At 37.0% G+C, this 13,314-nt stretch overlaps 1 protein-coding gene across 3 annotated transcripts in view; it reads left to right on the forward strand.

Moving 5' to 3' along the window:
* Positions 1-13,314, forward strand: part of ALDH1A2 (aldehyde dehydrogenase 1 family member A2) — a 91,001-nt gene that overhangs the window by 34,100 nt on the left and 43,587 nt on the right. For all 3 annotated transcript variants that reach the window (XM_019732311.2, XM_019732312.2, XM_074327682.1), the window contains 3 exons: positions 5,792-5,896; positions 6,077-6,217; positions 8,991-9,120. In XM_019732311.2, coding sequence (XP_019587870.1) covers positions 5,792-5,896; positions 6,077-6,217; positions 8,991-9,120 — 376 coding nt within the window. The remainder of the gene's footprint in view (positions 1-5,791; positions 5,897-6,076; positions 6,218-8,990; positions 9,121-13,314) is intronic.

The raw sequence follows: 13,314 nt of genomic DNA on the forward strand, positions 1-13,314 counted from the left end.
AGTGGGTCAGGCAGGAGCTTGGGATCAGGAAGAAACACACAAATAGCGTCAGTGATATTAATAACATACTAGTACTTGAATCGTGTGTTCATGATGTGTTTTAATATAATGCATGTTAACTCACATTTATGTTACATATATTCTTTTGTATGTATTAAATACAGTATCATACAAGAAAAGTTTACGGCCCAAATATATTTTTCATTCTTCAGTGTATTCCGATTTCTTGGTGTGGGAGGTATTGTACTTCTAATCTTATTAGGAAAGGTGTTAGGCAATGATTCATGCCTCTCCCAGCAGATATTCCATTCCAGTTAACATTAGTTAAGTGCCGACCCCATTCGTTATGTCTTTTAATACCAACAGCAACCCATAAAATGTCACTGGACAGTTCTTCGCAATCATGCAGAGAAAGTTAAGTTTATGACCTAATCCATCCTATCCTCTTAGAAACCTAGAACAAGACAAGGACCTTCTCTTACAGGTCATCTGTTTCTTTTGCCTGTGATTAGAGCATCATAGAATTATCTAATAAGTAGATATTTGTATATTTTACAAATGAAGAAACTGAGCAAGCTCAAATAACTTAGCTAGAGTCAGACACCTGTACTTCCAAAGAGCTCTAGGGTAGAAAAGGCTACATCTTCCCTGACACCTACGCGTATTCTGAAATTAGGTAAAATGCAAAGCAGAATTTTCTAGTTTCTCATACTGATATCAACAAGTATTTTAATTTGTAAATTACAAGGAATAATTTTGGCAGCATTGGGCTACATTTTAAGGCAGAGCTTGAATTATTTTCTGCAAACTCACATTTAAGAATGAACTTTTGTGAAAAGAAAGATGTTAAATCTTCATTCTTTCATTAACATTTGTTTGGGGCGTTTATAATATGAAGGTAGACACGAAAGGGTAACTCTAACCTTTACATTTATTTTTTTAGTTTTCATTTTGAAATAAGTTCAGAATATTTTTGAGTTTAAAAAATAGTGCAAAGAATTTTTGTGTACCATTCACCCAAATTTCCCAAATGTTTACATCCTTTTAAACCACTGAGCAGTTATAAAAAGCAGGAAATTAACATTGGTGCAATATTATCTAATCCAAAGACATTATTCAAATCCCCCAGTTGTCCCAGTAATATTTATTTTTTCTGCTCCAGGAGCCAATCCACGGTTACACGATTCATTTATTTTTATGTATCACTAGTGTCCTTTATTTTGGAAGAGTTTTTATTTTTTATTAGTTTCAGGTGTACAAAACAATGTAATAGTTAGACGTTTACACCCCTCACAAGGTGATAACCCTCTTCCCCTCATTGTATATAGCTGTTACAATTCCATTGACTCTATTCCCTATGCTGTACTCCACATCCCGTGACTATATATATATTAAACTATAGTGACATTCAATATTATTCAGCTTCAGCCTCAGGTATGCAGCTCAGTAGTGGTCAGGCATTTACACCGTCCATGAAGTGGTCTCCCTAATAAGACAAGTGCCCATCTGACACCCTACAAAATCTTTACAACATTATTGATTATATTCCGCAAACTGTCTTTTGTATCCTACGGCAATATTTGTAGTCTTTCTTTGTCTTTCATGACCTGACACTACAAAAAAGTTTAAAAAAATGTGTGTGTGTGTATATATACACACACACACACACACACACACACACATATACACACACACATACATGTATATATGCCACTTATTTTGTAGGATGTGCTTTAATTTGGATTTGCCTGATATCTCCTCATGATTAAGTTTGGGTTATGCCTTTTGAGTAAGAATATCACAGAAGTGATCTGTGTCCTCAGTGTATCATATAAGGAGCGCATGATATCAATTTGTCCCATCACTGGTGATGTTAACTTTGATCACTTGATTAGGGTGCTGTCTGCCAAGTGTCTCCAACACTAGGCTGTTTTTCCCTTTGTAATTAATAAGTGTCTTGAGGGAACATATTTTGAGACTACATAAACATCCAATTTTTCATTATGCTTTTGCCCACTAACTTTACCATCTGTTGATGATTTTTGCCTGAAGCAATTATTACTGTGGTGTTTGACAAACGATGATGATCTAATTCCATCATTCCTTTGCTACAATTAGTTGGAATTCTACTGTAGAAAAGAGCTTTTCCTTATCCCCCATTTATTTATTCATTTACAAAACTTATATCAGTATGATCTCCTGGATGCCTTTTTCATTCTACAAGTAATTCATTAATATCATTATTTATTATTGCTGCCAGTATGATCCCAGTATTGGCTATTGGGAGCCCCTTCATGTTGGTTCCTGTGTCCTTTTGATATGTCCCATCATTTTTTGAGCATGTACTCGATTTCTGGCACCACAATAGTCCAGGATCATTTTGTGCTCCCTGCTACAGCCCTAAAAAAACTATTTCTCTGAGGAGCTCTGGTCAGAGAAGAACACTTTAGACAGCATTCAAAACTTTTGAAATGGCACAGAGAAGCTGAAAACCTTCAAGTATTGTGGAGGTATTTGCTATCTTGTGTACTAACAAAGTTGTCAATACAAGTTTTTTAATTGTCATATTGTATGGCTAAGTCTAGAAAAATAGTAACGCAATAAAAATAGCAAATATTTTAACCTTTGTTGTACCAAGAGAAAGTCATCACATCTGCCATCTGGGTCCAAAGGATTCTTTATATTTTTTACTTTTTAAGTTATTTTATGAAAAATTTACAGAAGTAAATAAAGAGAGTGAAACCAACAAAATAAGCACTTAGACATAGCAAACCAAATTTTCTTCTATATTTTTCTGGTTTTGGAGGTATACATACCTGAAATGGGTATGGGTAATAAATTAGATTGACCAATCCAATGAACTTTTTAAATTTTTACATAATATCCATCCTTCCAATCACTTTTGTATATAAGCCTACCTTCAGCATCTGTCCATTTATGAGTCGTATCAAGTCAATTTTTATACACAAATATCATAAAAGATAAAAGAATTGCAACATGTCCTTTTAGCAAAACAAGATGGACCAGGTTCTTGTTGCAAAATAATACATGATTAAGTCCTTCCTATTGAATGACTAACTGGTTAGAGCATTGTATTTCTTTTTTTGTGTTTATAAATATGTTGTTTGCTCTTTGATTCTTGAATTTGAGAAAATTTATCCTAAAGACTTATAGTCCAAGATTTTGCGTATACAGTCAATTTTACTCTCATCAGTGGAGTCTCTAATATTTCTTCCTCTCTGCCTTCATCTTCTGACTCACCTAACAATTGTGAAATGTCTTGGTTAATTTTTGTCTCTTTCCCATTATAGATGGAAATGAAAAATTCTGAAATCTTAATTGTGTTCAGTGAAAGTTAAAAAAAAAAATGACAAAGATGGTGTCTCCAGATTTCTCTTATACCCTTTTGAAAAATGATGCATTACTTTGGAAAATATAATGAGAAAACCGAAGGTTGATGAAATAGGGGGTGACATGTTTATTTATTCATTTCTAGGAGTTCCATCATTTTTTTGTTTCATTATTTTAGTATTTTAAAGCATAGTTGGAAATAATTGATGAGTGATGATGAAATAGCAAAATGTTTTAAGATATAGGAAAAGATCCCTAAGATTTCATAATGTATCTTAGATTTATAAAATGATCAATGGACCTAACTGATAGAGAATAAGTTTTGTCCTGTTAAAAAGTAGTTTTTCTCTTTGATCTTTGGAAGACCTCTAAAAACTGAATAAAAGTCATTAAATATCCAAATATATGGTGATAGAAGGAGAACTGATTCTGGGTTGTGAACACATAATGCAATATATAGATGCTGTATTGCAGAATTGTACACTTGAAATCTATGTAGTTTTGTTGATCATTGTCACCCCAATAAATTTTAATTAAAAAAATCATGAAATATCAATCCTTACAAAAACTTAGAAATGATCAACAAAGAAACTTAAAAACTAAAATTGGATAGTGATGATATTCCAAAGATTAAGAAATTTCAGTCAAATAGTGAATAAAAGGAATAGGGAATATTGGCAAGAATCCTTTTTCCTTAAACCTGATAAATACTCTAGAAGTGAAAACTTCTTAAGTTTTTTGTTACCTTAGAAATCATATTGTGTTTCAAAGGAATGTGCAGATATGATGAGCTGTCACCTATTAGGAAATTTGTTAAATGGAGTGAAAAGAAAACTAGACCAGGAGTCCAAGAACTGTAGCTCTAATTTAGGTTTAGACATTAACTAGTTGTGTTTCTTTGAGCTGAACAATCCTGGAAACCATGGTGTAGTGGAAAGAACAGGAGACTGACTCAGAGCCACAACAAGAACCTGCTGCTTAAGACTCTTAACTTCCCAGCCGCTCAATTGTCTCATTTTTTGTAGAGATAATAAAATCTCGCTGTTAGGATTGTGAGCATTTAATGAACTACTATAGACTGTAAGACCTTGGAAAGCTGGAACTCCTAGTCATTTTTGCCTCTCCTGAATCTAGAAGTATCTAAGTATTTATTGAATAAATGAATACATTTTAAGCATGCTTATACATTCTATAAACTCTATATTAAAAAACTATAAAGTTTAAACAATTATATGATCATTGTGTTTTTTGTTTAATACATTTGTATTAAGTACTATACAGATTAAAAGTCTTTTTTTCCCTTTACCTTAAAAAAACCTTCACGAAAAGAAAGCTTCAACACAGGCTCACTATTTTATCAAATCCAGGAAAAAATAAAGCTTTGGAATAATCTAGAATTTAATATTTAAAATTATAGATCTATACTCATTTCACCTCATCTATGATTATTAAAATGGCAGGCAATGACAAATCAATTTATCATTGTATTCGTTTTAAGTTGGCGGACTGGCTCCTAAGTTCAGAAATTTTCATTGTCATGCCATAAATTTTATAAAGTAAAAGTGTCTTTATGTATTTATTCTTTGAGCTTTCATAGTCCAAAAATACTAGTTTGGGTTTCTCGCTTAATATCAGTAAAAATTTAAAACTTTCTTTGCCTATATTTTCTCTTCTAACTCATGTCTTACAAATCTTCTGAGATATTGACTTGAATAATTTCTTAAACCATTAGTCTTTTTGCTGTTTTAATAAAATCTTCTTTTTTTTCTATATAACAAAAAAGTCTAGAGAGACCAGTTTGAAAGTTACAGACCTTTTTCCCTTTGCTAAGCCATGCAGCCTACCCAACAAAGAGAAAGAAATCTAACATGTAACTTGTTTAATTCGCTAGTTTGGTCATTGTTCAGTTCAGGATCTGACTATAAATTAAGTAAATGCTTATTTCAGCACCCTTCGAGTTTCCCCGTGAAGTCATTTATGCCTCTGAGAGAGAAACTAGGTTCTAAGGTGTGACCACTGTCAGTTTAACCCATGGTTTATTCCTTACGTTTGTTGGCCAGAGCTTGGACTATCAATAAATACTTTCTCAGCCTCAGTGTATGTTTTGTATGTATATGAGACTCCGTCCTTTTCATTCTTGTTTGACTCTCACTGGTTGACACTAATTTAGGCTTAGACATTAACTAGTTGCATTTCTGTATTTAATCTTCGGATGACATTGAGGTTAAAAACATCATAGAGTAAATTCCTGAATTGGGGGTGAGGCTGGACTGCATACTGTTTAAGGGTCTCTTGTAACTCTTCAAATTCTATACTTGAATTATATACCAGCAAGCACATAGAATAAGTGTGATTACCATGATACTTCCGTAACACATTGCCTTTGACTGGCATCCTATCACCGGTCTCACCAATCCCATTCTGTTCTCTACTCTTTTAGATTTTTATTAACAACGAGTGGCAGAACTCGGAGAGTGGGAGAGTGTTCCCTGTCTATAATCCAGCCACAGGAGAACAGGTGTGTGAAGTTCAAGAAGCAGACAAGGTATGTCCTTCTTAGACAAAGATTCCCTGTGAAATAATTGCTTCCAAACAGCAGAGCACTAAACTTATGCTTTCCAGACACAACCACTGATGTTCATGCATCACCTTTTTTGTGAGAGAAGACAGTTCCTCCTTCATTTAGAGTGTCGTCCCTTCAGCTGTGCCTCTTCCTCTCTAACAGGCAGATATAGACAAAGCAGTGCAGGCAGCCCGCCTGGCTTTCTCCCTTGGTTCAGTGTGGAGACGAATGGATGCTTCAGAAAGAGGACGTCTATTGGATAAGCTTGCAGACTTGGTGGAACGAGACCGGGCAGTTCTTGCAGTAAGTAGCCTAAGAAAACGTTCAGTCTTTGCCCCAAATGTACCATTCCACTGAAATTTAGATTCCTCAGTCTTTCTGAAAATATTGTGTGCAGTGGACCTGGGGAACAAGCTAAGGAGTACATAATACACATGAAAAATGAGAGACAATTTGGCTTTTGTGATCTGGTGAGGGACGTGGAGTATCAGCTTGAGTGTCTCTTACTGAATTTTGAAGAACAAAATTTTGAAGGACCTTCCTGCCTTCCTTCCGCTCTCAGGAAACAAAACAAAACAGTTAAGCAGCAGGAGAGTTACCATGCTGCTTGCAGAAAACAAATACCAAATGATCATTTGAGAATAAAATAAGAGTGTGTTTTCCTCCCCAGAGTTAACCCCTCTTGACTGAAGAGAATCCTTCAGAAGCAGAGACCATGACATGGACCTCTCATCCACTTCTGCTCCCTTTGTTCCTGTCACTTGCAGCAACTTTCTTTCATTAAAACAATCCTTTTCTTACATAAGGAACTTCCCATCTCCTAATGGTTTTTATGTTGTTGTTGCTGTTTGTAAAGTAAAAGTCAGTTTCTTAGAGAATGCAAACTTTTTGGAACCCGGAACCATTGGGGTATGCCTGTGCTATATACACCAGGGGGCTCCACAGGGATGACCCAGACCTGGTCCATTAATATTTAGGGTAGCCTTGTTCAAGCCATGAGTACTATATTCTAGCCTCTACTTGAGGTAACAGGTCACTATTGGGCTTTGAGAGAAGGTGTCATTGCACCCTTTCTTAGTATCACATCTGCCACTGTTCTCCTCTCCTCCCGTCCCACTCAGGGATCTGTACAGATTATGAGAACAAAAATGACTCCTTTATGGAGATGGTTTGGAATTCTGGCTATATGTAACATTTGTCTGTAAAACTTTTCTAATCTGGTACTTCAAGGAGGTGTTTATGCATATGATGAAAAAGGCGTTTCATGGTGAATGGCTCCTTCTTGGAGATGCACAAGACACTGAGCATATTAAAAGTTCTGAAAAGCCCTACTCAGTGTTTCTCAAACTTATTTAAGCCTTGGCCTATTTTTCTGGCTAACCTATCAATATTGTGCAAAACTGAATTCTTTGAAACACCTTGGGGAATGCTGATCTGTATGCTTACTTGTTCACTGAATTATGATTTTTTTGACAGTGAAAATTGTATTTTACTAAAAAACTAATAAAATACAATTTGTAATCCTAGCACAGTTCCTGACACATAAATGGTCAATGTGGGGTACTCTGATGGTCCATGATGTCTGTTTAATTGAGTTACATATGTACAACATTAGGTTAACAGTGTGTACTAGACGGTGATACAGTTCATTTCTGCAGTTATATTTCCATGTCATAAAATTCAAACGCCACACTTTTTCTGACATTATGTATCACTGTCATCACTTCTAAATGACATTCCTACTTTTAAACACTACCAAGCCATAATAGGAGTGAGTTTTAATGAGAATGGAATATAGGGGAGCTCCTGACCAGAAAACAGAAGTTAATACTGCATCCAAGTAAACATAATTGAAAATAAACCTGGGGCTGGCAACTCTCAGGCCAAGTTGGCTGTTGTCAGAAGCTCATAGGGACCATTTAGGTGGTCCAGATTTTGGTTATTAACTCTCCTTTATGCTGTGTAGACCTTGGCTCTATACTAGCTGCATGGAGAGTGTAATGCCCATCTCAGAAACATAAATGTTCTAAAAAGTACTGGGAAGTAATTTGATTCCCTTTAATAAAGGTGAGTCAAATGTAATGATAAGTAACCGGATATTTTAAAATGAGTTCCATCTTATACACATAGTAAATGGATATATTGTACTGTAGGTAATAGTATTTTCAGGTCATTAAATGGAAAATATTTCAATTTTAGTTTTGTCAGCACTGAAATAATTTTCACACCAGTATGTGTTATAAAATGTCCTTATAGAGAAGGATATGAGATTACAAACATATTTTTATTTCATTTGTTCAACGTGTAACACCTTTAATATTTCTCAAGTCAAAATACTCTTTTCTCATGTCAGTGTGTTCATTTGTAATTCTTTTTACTACAGATTTAACCACTTTAGGAGCATGTCTTTAAAATAATAACTTTATAATTTAAAACTGCTTAGTATATCTATTTTATTAAATGAAACTGGTGCTTCACTCTTAATAGATAATGGTTGTTAACATAAATATTTACCAAAAAACCAGCCCTCAAGTTGTTAAAGTCTGAGCTTCCCTAGAGGAGATCTTGTTTATTTGGTGGTAATAAATAAACTCGCTGTACACTGTGGATATTCCATTTCTCAGCAGGGGTCTTGGCAGCTGTGGAGAACGTTTTATATTCTCATCAGTTGCATAAAAGCCCATGTCCCTGCTCCTCTTTATGGATTCAGATTACTGGTGTAGACTCCAAAAAATCCCCATGCAGCTCTGATTATTAATATAACAAGCTAGTTTGACAAGCAGAACATTTCTTTATCATCAGTTGAAGAAATGTTGTGTTTATGTATTGGGATAGTGGTTACTGGAAACACACAGTCACAGGAATATGCACATACATATATATATTCATTGTGGTTTTTACTGGAAACTAAACTAAACCGGCAGTACTACCAAAAACCTTTGCATTTGGGAAATCAGAGTTGACCAGGTATGCATCACTGTTCGTATTATTCATATTCTCTCTCTTCCTTTTTTCTTCTGCTCCAGAAAGCATTTCGTGTATTACTGGGAAGTTCTCTCTGTTTCTTTTCCAATAGACCATGGAATCCCTAAATGGCGGCAAACCGTTCCTACAAGCTTTTTACGTGGATTTGCAGGGGGTCATCAAAACCCTTCGGTATTACGCAGGCTGGGCTGATAAAATTCACGGAATGACCATTCCTGTAGGTACGTGAAATTTGAGTATGTTGAAAAGGGAGACACGAGGCTCCACCAGAAAAACACTTCCACCACCAAACACAGACAGCAGCCACACAGAATACAGATAGGAGCACACTTGCAGCAACTTGAACCGAACAAAGCAACAAACAAATTACGTCACTCTGACAACGTCCCAGCTTCTGCATGTATACAGTCCATACCTAAGTGCAGGAGCGAGCGGCTTACCTCAGAATGTCAACCAGCCAAGGAACGGGCCTGTGTTTGTCAGCTGCCATGCGCTAAGCACTGTGCTAGAGTCGGTTCTGGGGTGTGGGGAGGCATTGGGCATGGGCAAGTCAGGGACAATTCCAAGAAGATTAAAACTTGGTTCTTGCCCTCCTGAAACATAAGATCTACTTGTTTGGAAGGAAATACTCTAAAATGTTAACAGTTGTTTTCTCTTAGTGGTAAGACTATGGATGATATATTTCTTTTTAAAAAATATTTTTCTATATTTCCTATAACGATCATGAGTTACTTTCACAATCTATAAAAACAGCACCCATCCTGACATCCTGACACTTTTTTTTTTTTAATCATGTGGCTTAACCTGTCAGTGCTGTCATCCTTTCAAAGGCAACGGAAAGTGTCCAAACTAAGTTAGCTGGTGGAAAGGTCTCTATCTGAGCGCGAATACTAGGGATACTAGGGATAGCAATACCATATTGAGTGCTTTCACAGCACCCCACGGGGAAGGCACTGTGATTACCATCCTCCTTGACAGAGGAGGAAGTTAAATAGGTTTCCTAAGTCACCCAGCAAATAAGTTGTAGAACCAAAATTTTGATATTAGAGCCTGGTGACTCACTTCACTAGAGGATCCATTTTAGATACTGGGAAGAAGAGATAGGACAGGAAAGGGACCGACTGAAAGAACTGTGTGGATATTGGGAGTGGTGAATAGACATAAGGAAAGAAAATACATGTTTATTGAGTGGCTCCTGGATGCCGCTAAGTACCATGCCAGCTACTCTACCTGTGTTCTCCAGAAAACAGCCTGCTCTCCTAGTGCATCTAGGAAGAGTGGAAAATAATGCTGGGAACTTGGGGGTACCCTATTAGGGCTTTCCTAGGCTGAGGAGTATTGACTTACTAGAAAAGAGGATGGTTGTCTGGTAGTGCAGACAGCTCAGAGCAGTGCTTCTCAAACTTTGCTGTGCATGTGTGTCACTTGGGATCTTCTTCAAGAGCAGCTTCTCATTGAGTAGGTTTGGGTGGGCTTGAGATTCTGCATTCCTAACCAGCTGGTCCTCTGCCTTGAGAAGTAAACAGAGGATGCAGAGACCAGTACTAAGCGGATGGCTGTTGTGATGCCTCATTTAGGCATGGGGCAAGAAGAGAAGAAGTCATGGTGAGAGTGGAGAAGGGACAGAAATGAAACTTCAAAGGACTATTTTAAAATTACCTCCATGAGTGATGGTGACAGGTGGACTGTCAGTCTTTAGAAAATGGGCTTTGGGTTATAGGCACTCTTATCCGCCATCCAGAGGTTTCCCTTGTTCAGCAGAGAAGTTGCTCTTAGGGAAGGTCAGAATCTTAGTCAGTCCCCGCTCTAAGGATATCTCAGAACCTCTGTTCTCCAGCATCACTTGCAGGATCTCGGAATGGCCTAAGTGAGGCAGAGTCACTCTGTGATATGTGCAAATCTGTAGGAGGACCTAGGAATTAAACCTTTACTAGAGATAAGACGTGTGTCGGCCTTTCTAGCTTGGCCTCTACTTCAATGCAGAAAGGTAATTAACAAGATCAAAGGCCCTAGTTGTTGTTGTTTTTGCCCCCTCCCCCACCGACCATTTCACTGTTAAAATATATTTCAGGTATTTAAATATCTGTTCAAATGATTTACAAATATCTTAGAAATACAGTGAAATGGAAGTCTGTACACATAAATCTCTGTTTGGCCTACTGTTGTCTTGGTTTTCTCTTGCTTCCGTAAGAGAGAAGACCCTGATCAGATAACGAAGTTTTGAAGTCTCTGATAATGTTTGATGCTTTACTGACTTTCTCTGGCAATAGTAGTGCTTGATCCATAAGCCTCACTGTTTGTTCCTTTGGTGCTCTTTGGAGCTCCTGAGGATATTGATCTAGGAGTTACACACACTGAGTTTAGAAAAGGCTTTCACAGTAGTTTCTCCCAGCTTTACTCATAAACTCCTGTTCAGTCTGTGAAGGAAAAGAAAGTGAGGAATTGTCTTAAATGCTAAGTAAGTTTTTGTTTCCCTAATTTTTCTTAAAGTGCATTTAGAGGGATGCCAAGATGGGGGACCCTGAAGGGTCAGGACTGTAGACAGAGCTCCTAGGAGGCTGGGGGCTTGGGGTGTAAGACCGCTCACTGTGGTGCCTCAAGCAGATGAGGGAAGGATGGAGGCAAATGTGAACTTGCCAGCTTTCCATTCTGTTCCAGTTTTACCTACGTTTAGGCTTGCCCGTAGGCTACTTCGAATGCAGCGCATGACCCCTTAGGCTAGTTCAGAGTTTAGTGAGTCTAGCTGGATTAAACCCGGAGTACTATAGGGGGTGATGAGGAAAAGAGGGGTCATTATTTATTCATTCCCCATTATTTATTTATTCCCCATTATTTATTCTCAGATTTGTTCAATCAGTCCATTTGTGTTTATTTGTCATTTGTAACTCCATAATTTAACATCAGCTTGACTTTTGTCTCTACATTCTTGGCTTTTTCCAATGAAATCTGGGCTAGAAGAAGGCTGTTACTGTGTTACATGCATCCCCCTATGAAACACCTTAAATTTTTGTTTGGAATTATAACATAAAGGAATAATGTATTTTATATAACACTTGAGAGTATAAAATGGTCTTTCAAATTCAGTATCTAGGTGATTCTGTGTGCGATCCTGTGAGACAGATTGGATTTTTAAAAGGTATTGTATACATTTTACAGGTATGAAAATGAGAAAGCAAGGGTTCTTGAACAAGGTCACATGGCTAGTAAGTAGCAGGCCTGAGATTCAAACCCAGGTCTCTTTCTGCCTAAGCCATTGTAGACCCTCTTCTTATGGAGGTCAGTTGAGTAGAGCAATAAGAGGAAGGGGTCAGTCACCCGGATGAAGTCTTTAACCCTTTGTAGATTTTTAGATTAATATACAGTTGATTCTCATTATTTATGGTAGTTATGTTCTGTAAAGTAGGTGTGGACACTGAATTAGTGAATACTGAACCATTGTTCCTAGAGAGGAAATATAGCAATGAAAAGCACAGTTCTATCTGGTCACTCCTAAAAAATAAAGCTGAAAGTTTTTTGTTTTTGTTTTTTAATTTAAAATATAAGACTGCTTTGTGGTACTGACTCATATTCCAGGGTTCATCCAGCTTAGCATCTCTGACACTAAAGGGTAAAAATAAAAAAAAGCGGGAAGAATTATGCTCTTGTCTCTTTCACTCCTTCCCATTTAGGAAGGCTGGGCAATTTACCATGTAATGGGAAGAGCTCTTTGTTCACCTCCTATACCAGGCATCAACTTCAACCCCTCCGTCTTTCTTCATATATTTATTCATTCTACAGACTTTTGTTTGTTTGTTTTTGAGCACCTGCTATATTTCAGGTCCTGCATTAAGCATTGGGAGCTACAAAGGTAAGTAAGTAAGATGTTGATAGACTAGTAAGGAAAACTAACAAGTAGACCTATAGTTGCAATGTAATGTGGCTTGTTCAGATATGGAAGCATGAAGTTCAGTGGGACTCCACAGGAGAGGCAATCTTACCCAATATTAAGAATTCTTGGAGAAGAAGGTGAGATATACAAGATAATACCTGAAGGGTAGGTAAGTGAAGATGGAGATAGGACCATCACAGGTGATGGTAATAGCCTGTGCAAAGCATAAAAGGAAGAGAGTATATATCTGAAAGTATAACCAGGTACAGGAGGCAATGCAGCTGTTGGCCTGGGTAAACCGTGGTACAAATTTTATTCCACAGAAATGGTGAGTCGCTGCATTATTTTAAATAGATAAGTGCCTTGATCAAAATTGCTTTTTAGAAAGAGCACTTTGATTACATAATGGGCAATCAGTTGGAGAGAACAAGTACCTGCTTTTTCTTCCTCGCCTTGCAGGGTAGCCTCCCTATAGAATATTTGGGAAGAGAAGAAAAGGGTTATGGCATGACCGTTTTTGAGCCATTCCCTGGTCTTGAGGTTTCTC

The sequence above is a fragment of the Rhinolophus sinicus genome, linkage group LG03, assembly GCF_036562045.2.
Source record: "Rhinolophus sinicus isolate RSC01 linkage group LG03, ASM3656204v1, whole genome shotgun sequence".
NCBI classification, from domain to species: Eukaryota; Metazoa; Chordata; class Mammalia; order Chiroptera; family Rhinolophidae; genus Rhinolophus; species Rhinolophus sinicus.